The sequence below is a fragment of the Ciona robusta genome, chromosome 7, assembly GCF_009617815.1.
Source record: "Ciona robusta chromosome 7, ASM961781v2".
NCBI classification, from domain to species: domain Eukaryota; kingdom Metazoa; phylum Chordata; class Ascidiacea; order Phlebobranchia; family Cionidae; genus Ciona; species Ciona robusta.
Window position 1 is genome coordinate 2,844,662 of NC_143241.1, and position 20,961 is coordinate 2,865,622.

The following is a 20,961-nucleotide window of genomic DNA, read 5'->3' on the forward strand; positions in this document are numbered from 1 at the left end:
TTGAAAAGCTGCACGTTTCATTGAACTTATTAAGACATTGCGCGATAAAACGGTTAAAAATATTTTGACCTAAAAGAAACGGCGAATTGTGCCTTTCTCAAGCATTTCTAAGTTATAAGATCAGCCAGACGCTGTATGTGTTCCCGACTCTATTTGGTCCGAAATTAACGTGAAGTCGTAACTGGTGGACTTTAACTTTGCCTTATAGCGTGGCGACTTTTTTCACGCTAAGACCCATTAGTCAAGCACCGAAACACTTGAACCGTAATAAACGCCAGGGTTAGAAGTCTTTAACTGATATAATCATCGCATCTAGCTCTACAATGGGATCGGGATGTTAGGAATTTCTGTACATAAAAACAAACCAAAACTAAACGTGTAATTTTCTTCGGCGATGGAAAACCCCTACATAACGAAATCGCCATAATAGTTATTATACGTTCGTGTCTTCATTTAATGTGGAAATGGGTTCATGCCTTTTTCTGTTACGTAGCAGAATGTTTAAGTGTATGAAATGCCGGTATATACGTTATTGCCATTTATGCTGTATTTCGAACACTGCTTGCTTTTTGTGTACCTCATTTTGTGTAATATTCGTTATACGACTTTATTCAATTTGTTTGGCGTAAGGTATAACTATCCTATAAAGCTTTATTCGTACGATAATAGGACCACACCGAACAAAATGAGTCGAAACCTATAGTAGGGTGGGGGAAGATGGGACACCTTTAGCACATAATATCTAAATATCCTGATCGTGTTTTAAACAATTACTAACGGCCATAGGAGTCATAGGCATATAGTTTTATAATTTCTTGAATCTTCTTTGTTTACTACTAAACGGGCCAGAAAATAGAGGTAAAAGGTGTCCAATCTTCCCCCACCCTACTGTATATACAGTATACCACACATAGCGACGAACGCATTTATGCACAAATAGGAATATAATCGGCCGTTTAAACTCCTTTTTCGGGCCGGCGGGTCTCAAAAAAGAAATCGAACATAAATCTTCATTTCGGCCGCATGTGAGTCCCTAAAAAAGCTTCTACGTATTAGCGGAAAGGGCCGCGCCCGTTATGAGCAGGATTAGTCTTATTTTGGGATCCTACGTTGTTATGACAAATGACCTATGATATGCCTGACCGACACGGAATTGCTTTTGGAACAAAAGACTTTGGGGCGTTGCCGCCCCCATAGTCGCGCATGTTGCGCAACGGTTTTGTGTGGGTCGCAAATGGACGAACGAGTGCTTCGTATATCAGTCATCAGATTACCCAATAATACTGCGTTCTCATTCATGTTTTTAACGGACGCCGAAAAAAAGTGACACTATAAAACGTGATACTGGACTCTCGCAACGGAATTTCGAATATTAAACAATATTTGAAAAAACAGGACGACACAAAGCGTGGTTCTGTACTTCTGTGGTATTAATTCGATTGAGTGTCATACAATAATTAAAAAAAATGAGGAATCCTGTAGTACGCACCTACTTTTGCAAGTGTTATTCAGTGCGATGTATCTAAAGTTAATGTGACAAGGCACATAACACCCCATATTTTCTGATCATGTTTTTAAAATTAACAACGCACTTTTAAAGTCATGAGTATACGGGTATATGGTTCTGTAAATATCATTTGTTTAATACCGAACGGAACGATAAAATAAAACGAAAACATGAACCATTATATACAATAACCTGTACGATACTCAAATCCGCATGTTTTTTTGAGTTATTTATACATTAGTGTGGGGGAAGATGGGACACCTTTAACACATAATTTCCAAATATCCCAATCGTGTTTTAAACAATTAACAACGGTCTATGGAAGTCGTGAAGATATGGTTTTATAATTCTTTGAATGTTCTTTGTTTACTACCAAATTTGACGAGAAAATAGATTGAAAAGATGTCCCATCTTCCCCCACCCTATTATATACCGTCTATTAAAATCTTTTTTGGGTAAAATGTTTTGCGTTTTGGAATTCGCCCACATCATGACGTAGATGGCTTCGATACGCCCTAATCTATATATATATAACCACAGCCAGAATCGTACAGTATAGGCTCCCGTGTTTGGTTTGTACGTCGTTAAAGGCACTGTACGCCCTGTTTCCTTTCTTTAAGGTAAATGCAATTAATCACCAATTATGTCAATTTTAATTAGGTTTTCAAGCATAGAACCCACTACAGTGACAAAGGCCCATAGAGAAAATCATGGTAGCTAGCTTATCGAGGCGGCGAAGATAAAAGAATACTATATAATGCGTGTGACGTATCGATATTGACGTCATCAAAACATTCCATATTGAAAAACAAGGCAAAACCTCAAAAATATGGTAATAATATATAATATAAATCGATTCGCTTTAAATAAGATCGATAGAAAACACAAGGCTTGATGTTGTTTTAACGAACAATAGACTCATATGCACACGTTTATGGCACCGGGCCAGCAGCAGCATATGTCACGAATATGTACACAGCTTTTAGTCATATTAGAAACAAGGATTTTCAAGTCAAGGATTTCATTTAAAAAGCGGCGAATGATTGAACGCAGTTGGTCACGAAAATAAAAGGAAATATTGGCAATAATTTGACCGTTGATGGTTATAAAAAATGACACGTGTCTTCCGATCTCTGTCTGCTGCTTTATACATTTTTACAACATATTGTATGTTGGGGTAACATAGGACATTTTAAATTCTATTTTCTGTCGTCTCATTTGGTGGTAAACAAAGAACATTTAAGGAATTAGACAACCGTATCATTACAACTCCTATAATGGAGCGTTGAGAATAAACTGTCGTCTTAAAATTGTATCTATCGTTTTCTGTTCGCAGTACCGAAATAGAAAACGAGCAACTTTGCGAGACTTGGCGCTTCCAGAAATACAGGAAGCTGATGTGCCTTTTGATGTTCGGGAAAAAAATAGAATATTAAAGTTGCACCCAAGTATTGCGACCGATATAAAGTAAAAGCGTTGTAGGCGCGGTTTCCTGCGAATTGTCTCAACACAGAGAAACTTTGGAGTGAAAGATGGGCGCGGAAATTAATCACTTACAAGTCAACCCAGCCGTTAACACGAGAAGAAAGTTTTGCTGTTTTGTTGAAAAAAAGTGGTGGCTTGAATGACCTAAACCAGACTGACGAAATTGTGAAAGCAGAACATAAGTTTCGGTAATACACACCAACAAGTGCAGGCCTTTTAAAATATTGACACACTTTCGTTTATATTTAACAATTTTTTTAGCATTTGTAGCGTTAAAATGAAAACCGGCCAGAAATTACAGTATAATTGTAATCTGTATTGCGTAATTAGAGTATACCTGATTACATTTTCAAAATATATTGCCAGTTTTGCATTCAGCGCGCCCTCACTTTTTAAAACGGTGAATCTTTTATATCAAACTGGTTATAATAAAGAACAGTCCAAATCGAATGTCTGAATTCCCAGGACAAATCGATGCGTCATTTTGGTTTATTTTAGGCACCAAACTCCAGGTGTAAATAAATGACATTCTTTAGTTTATTAGCGCAGTCATGCATGAATTATCAGTATGACGAATACATAGTACGTACGTCATGACGTTGTTCACGTCTGGGGGCTAAATCTAAAAGCGCGTTCACTTTCTCCATTCTTTGTTCGGGAGGGGCTAGAAAGGCCTTTTTACCCCCTCCCCCCTTTTTCCTTCTTATACGACTATAAAAGAGCTGGGGGGTGGGCGATAATTGGAAAATGAAAGTTGTCCTGGGGAGGTAAACTAATTACGGCTCACCGTTGTCAGTTGTTTTATTCGGGGCGACGGCAGAAAATATTTTTTAGAATAAAATTATTCTTCAGTCAATCAGTCAATACGTTTAGCTTTTATAAACTAATATTTATTTTTTTGCAGATTAAAATATTCTTAGACAGGTAATATCGTAATAAACAATAAATATCACAACTACACAAGCAAGCATGGGACATTCAGCTCTTCTTGTCCTTATCTTACTATCGTCTCAGGTTGTCCTCCTGAACGCCATGGGAGGTACTTAATTCAAAGACTACTTTAATAGAACCCGACGAGAACAGTGTCTCGGTCGGTCTTTTGAAAGTAGTATTACTTTTATTAAACTTTTGCATTCTAATTTTAAAAATCGGAAAATCTCTTGAATGTTATAACGATTATTAACGCTGCGTTTTTGTGTTTCCACAGTGTTTTTCCTCTACAAAATTGATGTTACTCCATCCCCCGGGCTCACATTAACAGGTCATACCGTCTCCGGGGCTTCATCCGCTTCAGCCGCTTACACTTATATGAACACTATCACCACCGGGACAGTGTCTAACGGTAATGCGTTTTAGCGATATTTTATAAAGCTCGTAATTAATGGTAGATAATTGTTTCTTATAGTAACGAATCCTTGTGACGCAAGCTTGTACACCAACGCATCAGCTGCACAAACATACCCGTGCGCATCCGAAGCCATCTGCAACGTGTTAAGCCCATCCATCTTCCAGTGCAATTGTCCGACCGGTTTTAACCAAACGGCAAGCACAGCTACGTTTAATACCACCGGTACAGCGGTCACTCCCGATGGAACGAACTGTCCAGGTATAAATGTTACAAAATTGATCAAAATCACAGCATTACTAAATGGCGAGGTTTAACGGTCCATTTAATTCAGCTCAAACTTTAAAAAAAAACTTAATTCTGTTAAGCATTAAGTTGTAATTGTCTATAACAGTTCTACATTAAGTGTTAGGATTTAAAATATTATCTAACAAACTATACAGATATCAACGAATGTCTAAATACTTCGGCTTGTGGGGTGTCTGGTGCTGGTACGTGTGCGAACAACATAGGGTCCTATACATGCAGTTGCAATTCCGGTTTCACGTCCCCTGCTGGATCACCGCCCACTTGTATTGGTAAGTTATTATCAAACGTACTTTCTACAGTTTAATAACTTATAGTAAGGTGGGGGAAGATGGGACACCTTTGACACATAATAACCAAATATCCTGATCGTGTTTTAAATAATTAACAACGGTCTATGGGAGCCGTGAGGATAAAGTTTTATAAAAAATCGTTGAATGTATGTTTACTACCAAATTGGAAAAGAAAATAGATTAAAAAGGTGTCCCATCTTCCCCCACCCTACTATATTTTAATTATTTTAATCTATTATTACCGTTGGTAAAAAGTGTTATTAGTGATGTCATATACGTTCCCTTTGAATTTACCATATTTTTGTTTTTAATATTAAAACAAGTTAAGCAATATTGAAAACAGTCGTATAAGCTTGTAATAAATTCGCAAATTATCTGGTGCGCATATAGTTAAACGAATCTTGTTTAGTGAATGGTATCGCCAGTAGAACCCTTTATTTTCGTGGATCCTAACAATAAACCAGATCCTAACAATAAATTTACTTTCTTAATCCACAGACATCGATGAGTGCCTGCCTGGTGGTGCCAATAATTGCGATGGTAACGCAACATGTACTAATACACCTGGGAGTTTCACATGTAATTGCAATTCCGGATTCACGGGAAACGGGACCTCTTGTACCGGTACGTTTATAGCACTTAGTATAAAGTATCTCAATTAGAAATTGCATCATCTAACGTCTAACCTATTATTTAAATAGACTTCGACGACTGCACAGTATTTGCGGGAACCGTATGCAGTGGTAATGGTGCCTGCACCAACACTGCAAGCGGCGGACATTCATGTTCTTGTAACGTTGGGTTCAACGAAGACAATTCTACATCCCCAGTATCTTGTAAAAGTAAGAAGTTGAATAAATAAATTCGTTTTTCTCGATTTAAACTTAACCTGTATAGCTGGTTCGATGGAGGGGGGACACTTTTAGCTAATAAGATTCAAATATCCTGATCGTGTTTTAAACAATTAATAACGGTCTTTTTGGGAGTCGTGAGGATACGGTATTATAATTTGTAAATGTGATTTGTTTACCAATAAATGGGATGAGAAAATTAAATGGAAATGCGTCCCATCTTCCCCCACCCTGCTATATATAGTTTTAGCGCGCAGGAAATTTAGTGGATTTTGATCAAAGTTATAGCTATACTGTTGTTAAATACCTCGTACATGTTGTGTGCAGATATCAACGAATGTTTGAGCAATCCGTGTCATAGCAGCTTGGCAACGTGTACCGATACCACAGGTAGCTTTACTTGTGCATGCAATGCAGGATACACTGGAAATGGAATATCTTGTACCAGTAAGTATTTATCCTGTACAAAATGTCAAGGCGTATAAGCAAACACAGAGTGTAAAAAATTCTCTATAATGTAAAGTTGTATATAATGCAGTTGTGTAATTAAACCTTAGATATCGACGAATGCACCACCGGAACGCACAACTGCGACGGCAATGCCACTTGTGCAGATACTCCTGGGAGTTTTACATGCACATGCAACACCGGCTTTGCGGGAAATGGGGTGACGTGCACAAGTGAGTGGTGTAACAATATTGACCACTCTATAAGATAAAAAAGTTCAAACTGTTAAGAGTAAAGTTTTCGTTTCAGCAACGGGATCCAACAACTACTGTTTCCGTTCTCAAGTTTCGGTCGCAGAAGACGTAGCGGGAGCTTCTTCTGGCGCGCGCATTGCAGCTCTTCAAACTGGTGTAAGTTTTAACAACGTTTCTTGTGCTTGTATAGAGAATAGCAAAAGTTACTTGCACAGAGATTACGTAAACTTAAGTTGCACATAATATATCTAAATGTAAGCGTAAACTGTGAGTCCAACTATAATGGTATGATTTTCGTTTGTTAACCAGGTGACTTCTGCCTTGACCGAGTTAGTGAATGCCGGTTTATTTGCACACAATGCTTCCGCATTGAGCTTCACTTTCGAATCCGTTAGCGGAACATCAACGCAGAGCGATTACATCATCGTAACTTGCTTTAGTCAAGCCAGCAAGACCGCCGACGAGTTTCAGGCAATAATTGCAAACTTTAATTTCACATCCAATGTTAGTGGCAATGCCATAGTCAGCAAAGGAGGTGCGTATACATGTGGTCTAAAATTCCGTATGCAGTAAAACTAATACGATTTTACGAATTCAATTATTGCAGATTTAAACGAGTGTATCAATAACTACGCGAACTGCTCGACAATTGGATCCACTTGTACCAATCTAAACGGAACTTTCTCATGTGATTGTAATTCGACTCACGCTGATAAGTCATCCATCAGTGGCCTTGGCAAGGGATCTGTATGCGGTAAGTCGAACAGGACTAACCACCGCATTAGTCATTCCCCCCAAAAATCTATTTTTTGGGTTAGCGTTTTTGCCCGAAACTAAACATAATTTTAATTTCAGAGCTACCCGCTTCTTTCAATTGCACGAGTGCAGCGATTTCTCTAGCCGCGTACATTCCTTACTTCACCAACCTCGGTATTAATTCAAGCACTTTAATGCTCGGAAGTTGCCTTGGAACACAAAACGGAGATTTCCACGAATTCAGTGGCAACTGCACACCAGTTATTACAGTAAGTGACCTAATACAACTAATTATGCAGACATTTGAACTTGAAAACACGCAAAATTTGCAGTAAACTGGAATTAAACACAGCGTATACCGATTAGTTAGAGTTAACTATATAATTTATTTTGCAGACATCAACGGGGCATTTGACCTATTCTTGGAATCTGACGAACATAAACCAGTCCGCGACTTTTATTTCCGGATTTTTTGTCAATATTCCGGTGTCTTGTAACTTCCCCACCAATATCAGCGCCACTTTTTCAATCAACGTCACAAGAAAGTAAGGGAGCTATATGTTATAACGAGATGGTATACATCTTTTTAGCAGACAATTGTTTAACAGGGTGGGGGAGGTGGGATACCTTTTCACTCTAATTTCTCGTCACATTTGGTAGTAAACAAAAAACATTCGACAATTTTAAAACCGTATCCCTCCATAGACCGATGTTCAAAATGCATTTCGGATATTTGGATATTATGTGCTAAAGGTGTCGCGTCTTCCCCCACTCTATTAAAGATTAGCTAGGCCTACACCTAAAGCATATATATGGTGCAGACAAATTTAAGGATTCGTACTGTCATATCAACCCCTTTAAATTTGCAGTGTTTTGACGCCACCGATCATACCTGTGGGAACAGGTGACAACTTCCGTTGGGATGCCAATGCTTACATCGACAGCACTTTTCAAACCCTGGTTTCTGGCACTATTAAAACAGGCACACAGGTTTTCGTTAAAGTAAGTATTCTTAAAGTAGAAAAATATAAATACAAGTAAAATTACCTAACCAAAATAACTTTTTCTTAGGTTAAAACCCAAGACCCTATCCCTAGTAACGTTCATATCCGACTTGGTAAAGTAACCGCCTCAGACCCTAGCGAAACACAATCCATCGATTTAACAACGTAAGTAGAATGTTCCAAAAAACAACAAAAAAAAACAGACAATTGCGTAAACCACATGGTGTCGAAAACGGAACTTAATCACTTTATTTTCGAAACAGCTCGAACGGCTGCCCATCAAAGAACTCGCAATTTAATGGCGTGCTGAAAGATGTAAGGTCAACTCACAACGGTGTTAACGATTTCGCAGCGTTTAGCTTCAAAGCTTTCTACCCTTCCAGTAGCAGAACTTTGCAAGTTAAAATTCAAGTGTCTACCTGCACTAACACAGCCACAACAGGAAATTCGACATGCCAGATAACAGTAAGTGCCTATATTTGCCTGTTACACCATATAACGAACATATTTTTCGTTGCTGTAATGATTAATTTCAAATGTGCACGGTAAATAAGTTGTTTTTCTGTATACCAGTGTTCCAAAAGAAGAAAGAGAACCATCACCTTGCGCTTTAAAAGAGCAGAAGAAGAACAAACCGGGGAAACCTCACTAATATTTGTACGCGCAATAGGTAATAACATAATATATCTGAAATTTTTATTTTTTGATAACTACTGCGACCATTTTTCAATTAAAATAACGATTTTGCCCAACAGATGATCCGTGTACTAAAGAGTGCGGAGATGGTGCGTGCATCATTAACACGATCCTGAACAGACAAGAATGCTTGTGCTCTAATGATGCACTCAAAAACACAGACGGAACTTGTTCAAGTAAGCTCACTTTATATTTATAAGCCCTTTTATAGCCCTTTAATAAGTTTTACTAGCTTTAAAGGTGCGTTATATCAACAATTGAGTTTTCAGTGTCTAAAATTGAGTCAATGCATTTCTGCTATTTTTGTTACTTTTTCTTTAAAACCCTTTTAAACAAACTTCTTTACCTCGCAGAAATACCTACAGGAAATGGGAATGGAAACACAGGAACAACGACCACTCAACAAGTGGACAGAACAACTCTCTACGTTCTGATAGGGCTGGGAAGTCTTGTTTTAATTCTTATCATCGTTCTGTTGGTCGCTTTCTTTTGCCGCAAACGCGCCACGGGCCAGAAAGAATACGAACTTAGTCACGTGAACGTCAATGCAATCAGTTCATAGTTCCGGAATTCATAGTCACGTGTCCATGATTCCAAACGATGAATACGCGTGCACAGACGACAGGGTTCAAAATTCTTAGCGTATATATGTAGCATACAAAACCATACCCATGCTTACTGTAGTTCCATAATGATTCGTACTATGCATGCTCTCAGTAGTCTATATGTACCCGACCCATAGTGTCCTTAAGCAATCATGCCTATAAATAAGACTCTAGCGAAACTCTTTCAAAAAGCACAAACGCCTGGTACCCCTGGTACCTGACAACGACCAAAGAAACTGTCGCTACACAAGCAAAGGCGGAGAAAACGACGACGAGAGACGATTACATCTGAGGCACTTCCCGTTTATAATTGTAGCATATATTTGCGCATTTATCCTACTATACCTTCAGTCTTTCAATGCAAACAAAAAATACATTTGTTTTTTCGTGTGCCTCTTTCGTCCTCTTGAGTAAATGCCAATTACGTGTATGCTCATGTATGATATTACATGTATAATGAAAGTACAAACGGTACGATGCAATCTATATAGGCATACAAGGACAAAGCCAAAAATATCTATCAAGAAAATATCAGCATACACACTTTATCGTGTAAATCAGGTTGGAATGCAAAAAGTTAATATATTGTGATACAGTTTCACACGCAGTAAAAAGTATCGGGAAATAAGGCTTGATGTTTATTCAAGGGTGTAACCTTCCCTTTTTTATACGAGCGAAAAGGCTGAGGTGGAATGCTATTTACGAGTTGCTGAAGGCTTCGTTTTAAAATAGCCAAACGACGCCTTTTTCATAACAGGGTATAATCGAATTAGCATATAGCGCTAGGCTATAAAAGAGGCCGCACCTGCCGAAAACTTACTTACAAAAGCGGGATTACCTTCTAAAATATTACAGTTTTCGTATAAGAATATTTACCGACCGTTTTTTTCGTAGGAAGTATTTTAGATTTACGGATACATAGAATATCAAAAAATACGCAACAGAAATGAATATTTCTCCAGCATTATTCGCCTTTATCTTACTTTCATCTCAAGCTCTTCTACTGGACGCTTTGGACGTAAATGCAGGTATTTTAAACTATGAAAGCACTTTGCGACGGAAAATAAACGCTAGGTCACAGTGCTTCTTAAACTTTTTTGTATGCTTTACCCTTTAAAAAAGAGGCCTATTAGATTTACCCCCAATATGTAAAATGGTGTTCAATTATAAAAAAGCGAAAACAAAAAAATACATCAGTTATACTTAATGCGACGAATGCGCTATAGAATTTTCTGGCAACGAGTTGTTTAATGTCTGGTAAAGTACTACAATTGGCACAATTTTCAAATGATGTGGATTTTGATTGGTAGCTCCATTACCCTCTAATTACAAGGAATTTAACACAAGGGGTAAATTTACCGCAGTTTAAGAAACGCTGATCTCGGAAAAGCTTTAACCTAAACCTATTTCTGGCCCGGCGATATTTTTGTATAAAACTTGTGCTGCCTGGGAAAAGTTTAAGCTTAATCTGAACACAATAACTTTCGAAACCCGAACTAAAAATGGGTAAACAAACGCTCAAAATATTATGCTTCACTCTCTGTAGAAATTAGCACTATATTGTGGATTCGGAAGTAACACCAAAAACGTAAGATAGCAGTAATATAGAAATTTTTTATACAAAAAAGTCTGATAATACTATGTTTAACTTATACGACATTTTTCATCTTCTAAACGAATTTTACTTTTTTCAGCATTCTACGCAGTGACTGTGCAAGTGAACACCGGAGTGAGCGTTTTCAACGAGTTTGCCGTTAGCGCCGCTCCAAGTGCCGCAGATGCCACCAGTAACATCCCTGCCGGCGCAACAACACGTAATAACTCTTCCGTTTTGGTGACCGGTATAATCAACTAAAATACTTGTTATTTTACAATTCAGATGCGAGTCCATGCGACACCAGCCTATATGCGGGAAGCAAGTTCACCAACACTTATCCTTGCGCAAGCAACTCAACGTGCACAAAAATAGCTACTTCTGTCTTTCAGTGCAAGTGTAACAGTGGTTTCAATCAAACAGCCAGCACGACCACTTTTACACCGGCATCCACTGGTGTAACTGTAACTCCAGATGGGACAAATTGCCCAGGTAAACTGATTTTTTATAGACTCTTTATAAACAGCAGCATTCGTTTGGGAAAAACTTCGGTTGAAATAACTTAAACAAAGTATAACAATTTTAGCAATCCTATAAGCCAAGTGTAGTGGCACACTGTTACATTATGTTTAAAATAGAAAATATAGAGAATGTGTGTAAAATAACGCTTTAAATGAGAATCTTGTCAGGTTTTTGATGCGCCTATATCGTCAACCAGATACCGTTCCAGATACTTTTATTTCATGAAATATTTTTGGTACACTTTAACATTGCAAGGCACAAATTTTAATTTATTTTTATGTAACACTTAAAATTAAAATCCTTTTTAACACAGATATTGACGAATGCGCGAGCGGTGCTCCACTTTGTGGAGTTGGAGCGTGTGTGAATACAATTGGTTCGTACACATGCAATTGCCCTGGCGGATACACCTTGAACATGACAACCCTGATTTGCGATGGTAAGTTTGGCAATAAGTGCGAATAGATTTTTTTAATTTTTTTGGCGTTCGTCTGGGCGTTTGTAATATAGTAGGATGGGGGAAGTTAGAACACATTTTAACTCTATTTTCTCGTCCAATGTGGTAGTAAACAAGGAACTTTCAAAGAGTTATAAAATTATATGCTCACGACTCCCATAGACCGTTGCTAATTGTTTAAAACACGATCCGGATATTTGGATATTATGTGCCAAAGGTGTCCCATCTTCCCCCATCCTACTATACCAAAGTTATAAACTGAGGAAACATTCCGCTTTGACGTTTAACGTGTAAAAGTATATAAAGCTTTATCGTTTACAAATCTATAACCGTGTCCGGAACTATATATCGTTGAACAACAATGAGTAAAATTAAGTGACCACGCCTTAGTTGTGTAACGGTTAACGAGTGCCAATGGCCGCTTACGTCCTTAGTTTTGTGTGGACGACTATTTTAGTAACTGCAACAGTTCCATGGTATTTGGACGTGTTAAAGAAATACGTGTTCACTAAATGCTTGAAATTACTCTGGCTGTGACAATAACGTTCAAGAAAATACATAAACAACCTTTATTTATTTACTAGATGATGACGAATGTACGCTTGGTACACACACATGCCATACAGACGCAGTATGTGCGAACACACCAGGAAGTTTTACATGTACCTGCAATTTAGGGTTTACAGGAGACGGTTTGACATGTGCCGGTAAGTCTTGTCGTTTTAGGCTGGTGAACTATGGGTTTTAAAATTGTCAATACTTTCAGATTTTGACGTATGTGCTCACGTCGGACCCAGTATTTGTGGCGGAACAACAGCTGGAACTTGTGTGGATCAGACCGGGAGTTATAATTGTACGTGCAATGGTGGTTACGTACTCGACACTGTAAGCAATCCAACTTGCAACGGTAAGTTATGTCGATCCATACTTAATTTTTTTTTTTGGGGGGGGGGGGGCAGGCAACATGAATGAATATAACTTTACTAACTTTATCCTTGCGTGGCCGGAAAACGATAGTCGTTATCACACTGGTTTACACCTTGTGCCAGCTTACGAGTTATGTTACCATGTATGTTACTTTGTGGGTGATTATTTTTGGGGGGATTATTTTTATTTTTTATGTATGGCTGATAATTTGGACAACCCATTAGTGACCACTGGGTTGGAGCAATTGCCGTTAGGTGTCTTGCCAAAAAAACACACACGCTGACAATGGTAGCAGCGTCGAGTCTTGAATCCATTAACTCTGGGTAGCATACATATAATCCTAATCCATTCATGGTTTAATTTCCAGATCCCCGAGAATGACCTTCACCATAGTATAAAATAGAATGCCCTTGATTACATATTAAGACTCTCAATATTTCCGTAAAACATATACATAAACCAGCAAGCAGATTTTGCTGCCCATCCAGATCACGTAATAAAAATTAAAAACAAATACGTAAACGTTACAGATGTGGACGAGTGTGCGACCGGCACCCATACATGCGACCCAACGCTCGCTACCTGTAACAACACTATCGGTGGCCATACATGCGCTTGCATCGCTGGTTACACCGGTACTGGAACTACAGGAAATTGCGCTGGTAAGTGTGTTGATACTGACATTTTAATGCTTGTAATCGGCTACGTAAAATGAACTTCATACACCTTTCTTACAGACATTGACGAGTGCCTCACATCGCCGTGCGATACAAACGCTGCTTGCGCGAATAACGTGGGAAGCTTCACGTGCACTTGTAACGCGCCCAGCTTTGTGGGTGACGGTATCACATGCTCCGGTAATGTTCATTCCCATTTATATGGCTTATACAGTAGGGTGGGGGGGGGGAATGGGACACTTTCAAACTCTATTTTCTTGTCCCATTTGGTAGTAAACAAAGAACATTCAAAGAAATATAAAACTGTATCCTCACGACTCTTATAGACCGTTGTTAATTGTTTAAAACACGATCAGGTTATTTCAATATTATGTGCTAGAGGTGTCCAATCTTCCCCCACCCTACTATATATAAAATAAGGGCAATTGATTAAATCTATACCTTTATTGTCACAGGGCTGGTGTTAAACATAGACTTTAGAGCAGAGCTTGTAACAGGGGAAGACGCATCATCTCTGACGGTTGCCTCGCAGCAATCAGCCGTCGCAACTGTGGTAAGATTTTTAACGTTAAGTGGTTCTTTAGTTTACAATTTAGATACATCGTGATTACGATACTTTGCTCAATGTCAAGTGCATATAACATTTAAATTTCCTGAACGTGGTTTAAAGAATTAACAACGGTAGCCGTGAGGATACGGTTTTATAATTCTTTGAATTTTCTTTGTTTGGAAATAGAATGAAATAGTGTCTTATCTTTCCTCATCCTACTATACATATAAAACAATCCTTCTTATAAATATAAGTTTATCGTTCACTTTCTAGATCAAGAACATTTTGGACGAACTAGTAAGCACAACAACCTTTGGATACAATGCTACAGGGCTTACTGTCACTCTCGAGCAATTGAGCGGCAATACAACCAGCACAACATACATAGTCGTAATAGATGTCATTGGTTCAACTGATAATAACGTCGGTTTGCAAGGGAGATTCTCAGGCACAAGTTTCAGCTCTATGATCAATGGAAAACCGGTTACATCTATCGAAGGTAATTGCGAACCGGTTTTCACTGGTTGGTACAGGTTTTAACTAAAACATTACAGACTTCGACGAATGCGAGGTAAACTACGGGAATTGCTCAACGAATGCTATCTGCACAAATAATGACGGAGGATTTGAATGTGTTTGCAACGATACACACGCAGACAGAAGTCCAGCAGGACAGGCCAACGGAACTGTTTGCGGTAAGTATATGTAAGACACATAGCGGTATTTATTTCATCCTAGCTATTCCTTCTGTGTTGTCTAAGTTGTCAGCGCTACAATACAAAATAATTCTACCAGCCACAAAGTTATATATGTCGAACCAATAAGCAAGCATGAGGTGTATGAAACAGTATACCCGCTGTAACAACTGTTGTGGCCAGCTACCCGAGGATAAATATCAAAACTATGATAATTAAAACACGGTAAATAACACCACTAGCAAAAACACATTTTTTAAATTCTGTTGTTTTTTTCATGACTTTGTTTTTTGCTTGAAACTGTTACATGTTGTAAGTTGTACAAAGGTGGAATAAACCCATGCGTTTTTATACAGTTCAAACACCACTTATATACTCTTTTATTTAGAGTTGCCAACTGCTTTCAACTGTACACAAAATGCCATTGAGTTGAGAACATACATCCCATACTTCGTTAATCACAATATTGATGTTTCGAAGCTTACCCTTGGTAGCTGCCTCGGTACTACTATGGGGGACTACCACGTATTCAGCGGAACATGCGACCCCGTAGTTACGGTAAGCTAAAAACCCAAGTATATATAGTAGGGTGGAAGAAGATAGGACACATTTAGCGCAGAATATCCAAATACCCTGATCGTGTTTTAAACAATTAACAACGGTCAATAGGAGTTATCAGTGTGCGGATTTACATTTATTTGAATTTTCTTTGTTTACTACCAAATGTGACCAGTAAATAGAGTGATAAGGCGTCCCATCTTTCCCCATTCTACTATACATATACTGTTGGGTGGGAGAAGACGTGCCGCCTTTGGCAAATAATACAATATTCTGCACTTTAAAGAATTAAAAACGGTTCTGTGGGAGTCTAGAGGATACGATTTTATAATTCTTTAAATTTTCTTTGTTTATTACTAAATGGGACGGGAAAATAGAATAAAAAGGTGTTCCATTTTTCCTATACACAATATACTATAGACATAAAGTATAAACCTTGTAGCAAATGCGCTTTAATATAAAAACTAAAACATTTAAAGGAGAAAGTCCCATAACTTTATTTTCTTTAGTCAACTGCCTCGATTCTCACATATTCCTGGAATCTTACAAACATCAACAACTCCGCGTCGTTTGTTTTTGGAAAATTTGCGAGCATACCGATACAATGTAATTTCCCAGCATCCATCAATGTTACCTTATCTATCAATGCTACGAGAAGGTAAGTAATTGTACGTGCTGGCATATAGAAGTTCTATAATGCTGTGCGGTAGGATGGATACCGATAGTATATAATACCCAAAATTTATATTTAACACTTAACAACTCTTGATTTATGGGGCCATGAGAACAAACGTTCATATAAAAGTCTTTATACTGCTTAAGGGATGATAAAAGGGAATGAAACGTGGGCCATCTAACCCCAAGCTTGTTTATCGTCTACCATGCTGATAATACGGTCTTTAAAATCAATTCGCATTACATGTCTGCCATTTTCATGTAAAGTCTTATTAAAAAATTAACCACAAACGAAACAGTTAAACTGCTGCTAACGCTTAACGATCTATCTTTACAGTGAAGTAGCGCAGCCTAGTGTAAGTATTGGGATCGGAGTTAATGTGGATTTCGAGGTGAAACCTTTCTTCGACGCTGGATTGAACAATGCAATTGCAGGACCTATCTCGACCGACACGAGTATTTTTGCAAGGGTAAGTTGTACACGAATCTCGTCAGCTGTTTTGTTCATTTGATATCCTTTTTATAGGGGTGAATTAGAAGTGTTTTTCGCGTCAAATACTGCTAATAGTTTAACAAATAAATCGATTCGGGTTTAAATGGAAAAATTTAACTGTAATATATTTTCCTGTGTAAAATATTTATTTAGTTATAATATGATGCGGAAAGACCGGAAAGTTTAGCACATAATAACTAAATATGTTGAAATATGTTGATCGTGTTTTAAACAAAAACTATGGGAGTCGTGAGGAGGCGGAATTATAATTCGTTGAATGTTCTTTGTCAACTAACAAATGCGAGAAACGAAAATAGAATAAAAAGGTGTCCCATTCATCCCCACCCTACTTTTGTCAGCATCTCATTTATACAGCGTAAACTACTATGTGGGGAAATACAGTAGGGTGGGGAGAAGATGGGACACCTTTTAACTGTATTTTCTCGTCCCATTTATCAGTAAACAAAGAACATTTAAATAATTATAAAACTATATACCTACGACTCCCCATAGACTGTTGTAAACTATATCCCTACGACTCCCCATAGAATTGTTTAAAACACGATCAGGATACTTGGATATAATGTGCTAAGGGTGTCCCATCTTCCCCCACCCCACTATATATTGTACAGAGGAATTTAGTAATTATCGTTTTGTTTTCGCAGATTGGATCAAGCACGTCTCTTGCATCAAATGTGAAGCTGATAGTGGACAGAATACAAGCAGCAGCAAGCGACAACTCTGACTCGGTTGAACTCGTTTCGTAAGTGAATAAGTCGTAAGTTTACCCGCGCGTTGTGGGGCAACGATAGTAGTAACCTCTGCCTGCAATAAGAGGCAGGTGCGCGTATATACCAACTACTACTGCGCCTGGTTTGTGATTATTGACAATAAGCATTGCTTGTATTTTTGTTCTTATTAGAAAAAAATAAGTTTAATTTACACAGGGGAGGTTGCGTCTCTCAGGATCCATCTTTATCTGGCTTATCGAATCTGGTTAGTTTGTTGAAACAAGGAACTTCGAGCCAAGCACTCGTTCAAGTACCTGCTTTGTTTTTCCCGTCGGGATCATCGTCCACTATATACTCATTCGAGGTGTCGACATGCGTGGAAACTGGTGGTATTGTCTGCGCACCGTCGGTAAGTGTATTGCGCTATGTTTGCTTCTATATTAGTTACATACGTTGTGTTTATAGTGTGGCGCAACTGGTAGAAGAAAGAGAGCGACTGTAATTATGAGGCTTCGGAGGAATGAAGATTCCCAACACGGGGAAGCTCAATTTGCAATCGTTCGAGCATTGGGTAGGTCCAAAGAACCTCATTTTTTTCGTAAACCTTTCTTTACATTAATGTTTTAATACACAGGCGACGAAACCTGCCGCAAAGATTGCGGTGAAGGCGTATGTGTGGTGAATAGGAATGCCGTAGAACGTGAGGTTTGCTGGTGCTCCAAAGGCACGAGGAAAACATCGGAGGGAAAGTGTGTTAAAGGTAAGGACAGTGCCCAAGTATTTACACTGAATTTGCTTATAGTGTATATAGAACAACTACCACATGCGATATTGCACATAGTTAACAAATACAAAAAGCAACCGTTTTTGGTGAACCATGTAATGCAGTATAACGCACTAAAGACAGAGCAACATCCTACACCATATAGTGATATACTTCCTTACAAAAAATAAATTTCAGAAGAAATCGTTATCCCGAACACTGGCACTGGCACTGTCAGTCAGCAAGAAGACAGAACAACTCTCTACGTTCTGATAGGTTTGGGAAGTCTTGTTTTAATTCTTATCATCGTTCTGTTGGTCGCTTTCTTTTGCCGCAAACGCGCTTCCCATCAGAAGAACTACGAACTTGATCACGTGAACACCCATGCCATTGATTCCTAACTGATCTCATAGTCACGTGTCTGCTCTCAGCCAATCACGCGGCCATGAATCTAAACGACGATAACGCGTGTTGTGTTTCGAACTGACACTAATTATTTTATAACATGCTTTTATATCCGTATATATTAGCTCATGCATAGCCACTTTTATTTAATCTATTCTTTTCCTGTAATCTAAAAAATAGAATGCGCCTGTAACTTGAAGGTTCTTATATAAATCAATGTGTGAGCCAAAAGCGTCTACAGAACGCTTTTGTTAACTGTTTAATAATTGAAACAATTGTAACTTTGACGATAGAAAGGCAAACCGCATTTTTACATGAAGCACATTTGATTTAATTTTACATCTACAATAAGCAATATTTTTTTACCATTCGCATGCCTTGATACTTCACTACACTTATAACGCAAACTGCCTTTCTTGATATTTTACGATGTGCCTGCAAGTTGATTGTTTGAGACCGAGTAGAAGGATATTCCGCCCCTTAAATATTTGGTGTACCAATGTAGTCTTATCATAAACAATAAAAAAATCAAAAAATCAAAAGAATATTCTTCATTAAGAAGACTTGAAAATGAAATTTGTCAGAAAACAATAGTAAGTCTTCTTGTTGTTTATAGTTAAGTATGGATTAAGAAATCGAAGGGGCAGCGACAAGCAGAATTTATTGGCATTGGAGAAGTATTAGACCTTAGCTACGATTGAAAACACTTTGAAATGCAAAGGAGGGCGCTAAGGAGCAATAGCTGTTGGTGAAAACAGAAACAAATTTGACAATAATCCTAAAATCGAAATTACAGGCGGTAAAATAAATACTACTGCTTTTTAAACATAATTTATTTGACTGGTCTTACTTCATTTTACAATATAAAACTTATTTTTAAGAGAATAGTTGGTAAACCTGTCTGAAACAAATAACGCATGAGCTTAAGAATCGAAACGGACTTTCTATCACAAAAATATAAACGAACAGCCTACGACCAGTGACCACAATGCACCGCAACGTTACGGGCCAATTACTAATCAAGTCATATCGTGCGAACAGAGTGTGTATGTGGCCACTGCATGTACAAAACTGGGGGGTAAGATGGATAACATATCCTGTATTTCTTATTCGTGTTTTGAACAATTCAAAACTGTCTTTTGGAGTCGTCAGATTGTAGGCTTGACAAAAAGAAATATTTTTTATGCTATTATAGTAGGGTGGGGGAAGACGGGTCACCTTTAGCTCGTAATACCCAGATATCCTGATCGTGTTTTAAACAATTAACAACGGCCAATGGGAGTCGTGAGGATACAGTTTTATAATTATTTGATTGTTTTTTGTTTACTACCAAGTGGGACGAGAAAATAGAATGAAAAGGTGTCCCATCTTCCCCCACCCTACTATATATTAGATTGCACATTTGAAAAGCAAAATATTTTCCGGGCGACTTAGTATGTATTAACAGTATCTTACGCGTGTTTAGATATCTAGTCTGGGTGTGGCCTAAGTGGCGTTTTGTCATCTCATGCTGGTTCAGTAAAATGTCACGAAATATAATACGAAAAATTAAGGCCGGTCGCAATACAAAGGGCATTGAAAATCCCATTAAAATGTTAGGACTTGTAATAATATATTAGCAAACGTAAAACGAGTTGCGTTTAGTTTTAACTAACTTTCTGGTCCGTTGGTGTTGGCTTTAAAAATACCATTGGATTAGGTCTTAACCAAATCTCTTGGCATTAAAATTGAACGCCAAAATATTTACGTTGTTTTAAGAAAATCAATCACGTTCTTTGAAAGGCACGAAGCTTGCGTGTGGACGATAATAATTCGAGTAGTAATCGATACATTGTCCGATAATGCGTGTAGAAGGCGTATATACTTGAATGTAGTATGGCATAATTTCTATCATACAGTTTAACAATAAATTGCTGGACAGAAAGGTACATATAGTAGGTTGGGGTAAGAAGGAACATGTTTTCGTTTCCTTTTATTTGATAGAATTATATACCCTACAGCCTTAGGACTTAAAAAGAGCGTGGTAGGTTGTTAAAAACACAATCAGGGAAATTTTGTAATAACGTATCCCATCTTACCCCACAGTATTTTTTAAAGCGGATGTTTAATTTCAATTTTAACACTATAAAAAGATCCAAATAATTAAACCGCCGAAAGAAGAATAATTATAAATGAAAAAAAACAATTTTTTGAAAGAATTGATACAAAATCGTGGTTACGCCATGTAGTGGACACGCACACGAAACTTTCTTTATATAGTTCACCGTCCCGTATGAACGAGTCTTAAAGGACTGAAATGCGTGTAGTTATCCGAGAAAACAGGTAAATACGCCGAGCGTAATAGCAACGACGTAAGAGCCTAACC

General features: G+C 38.0%; 2 protein-coding genes across 2 annotated transcripts; both read left to right on the forward strand.

The window, feature by feature from the left end:
• Positions 1-3,893: 3,893 nt before the first annotated feature.
• LOC149733752 (uncharacterized) lies at positions 3,894-9,979 on the forward strand. Its single transcript, XM_089882058.1, has 19 exons — positions 3,894-4,031; positions 4,200-4,334; positions 4,398-4,598; positions 4,781-4,915; positions 5,435-5,560; positions 5,638-5,778; positions 6,115-6,234; positions 6,345-6,467; positions 6,544-6,644; positions 6,798-7,023; positions 7,096-7,242; positions 7,344-7,513; positions 7,641-7,789; positions 8,114-8,246; positions 8,316-8,413; positions 8,512-8,713; positions 8,822-8,918; positions 9,004-9,120; positions 9,298-9,979. Exons 1-19 carry the CDS (start codon positions 3,962-3,964, stop codon positions 9,504-9,506), a joined length of 2,700 nt encoding a protein of 899 aa, XP_089738184.1. The 5' UTR covers positions 3,894-3,961; the 3' UTR covers positions 9,507-9,979.
• Positions 9,980-10,416: 437 nt separating this feature from the next.
• Positions 10,417-19,141, forward strand: LOC149733753 (uncharacterized). The gene is made up of 19 exons (XM_089882059.1): positions 10,417-10,577; positions 11,244-11,363; positions 11,429-11,635; positions 11,979-12,104; positions 12,707-12,829; positions 12,889-13,029; positions 13,580-13,711; positions 13,787-13,906; positions 14,182-14,279; positions 14,550-14,775; positions 14,831-14,971; positions 15,360-15,529; positions 16,039-16,187; positions 16,542-16,674; positions 17,363-17,460; positions 17,645-17,837; positions 17,894-17,999; positions 18,063-18,188; positions 18,390-19,141. The coding sequence occupies exons 1-19, from the start codon at positions 10,496-10,498 to the stop codon at positions 18,590-18,592; spliced, it is 2,694 nt and encodes an 897-aa protein (XP_089738185.1). The 5' UTR covers positions 10,417-10,495; the 3' UTR covers positions 18,593-19,141.
• The last annotated feature ends 1,820 nt before the right edge of the window (positions 19,142-20,961 follow it).

Coding starts and splice junctions, on each gene's coding strand:
- LOC149733752 (XM_089882058.1), top strand. CDS start 3,962: ATGGGACATTCAGCTCTTCTTGTCCTTATCTTACTATCGTCTCAGGTT. Junction 6,235..6,344: donor AAATGGAATATCTTGTACCA/GTAAGTATTTAT, acceptor ATTAAACCTTAG/ATATCGACGAATGCACCACC. Junction 7,790..8,113: donor TCAATCAACGTCACAAGAAA/GTAAGGGAGCTA, acceptor TTAAATTTGCAG/TGTTTTGACGCCACCGATCA.
- LOC149733753 (XM_089882059.1), top strand. CDS start 10,496: ATGAATATTTCTCCAGCATTATTCGCCTTTATCTTACTTTCATCTCAA. Junction 13,712..13,786: donor AACTACAGGAAATTGCGCTG/GTAAGTGTGTTG, acceptor CCTTTCTTACAG/ACATTGACGAGTGCCTCACA. Junction 15,530..16,038: donor CATGCGACCCCGTAGTTACG/GTAAGCTAAAAA, acceptor TATTTTCTTTAG/TCAACTGCCTCGATTCTCAC.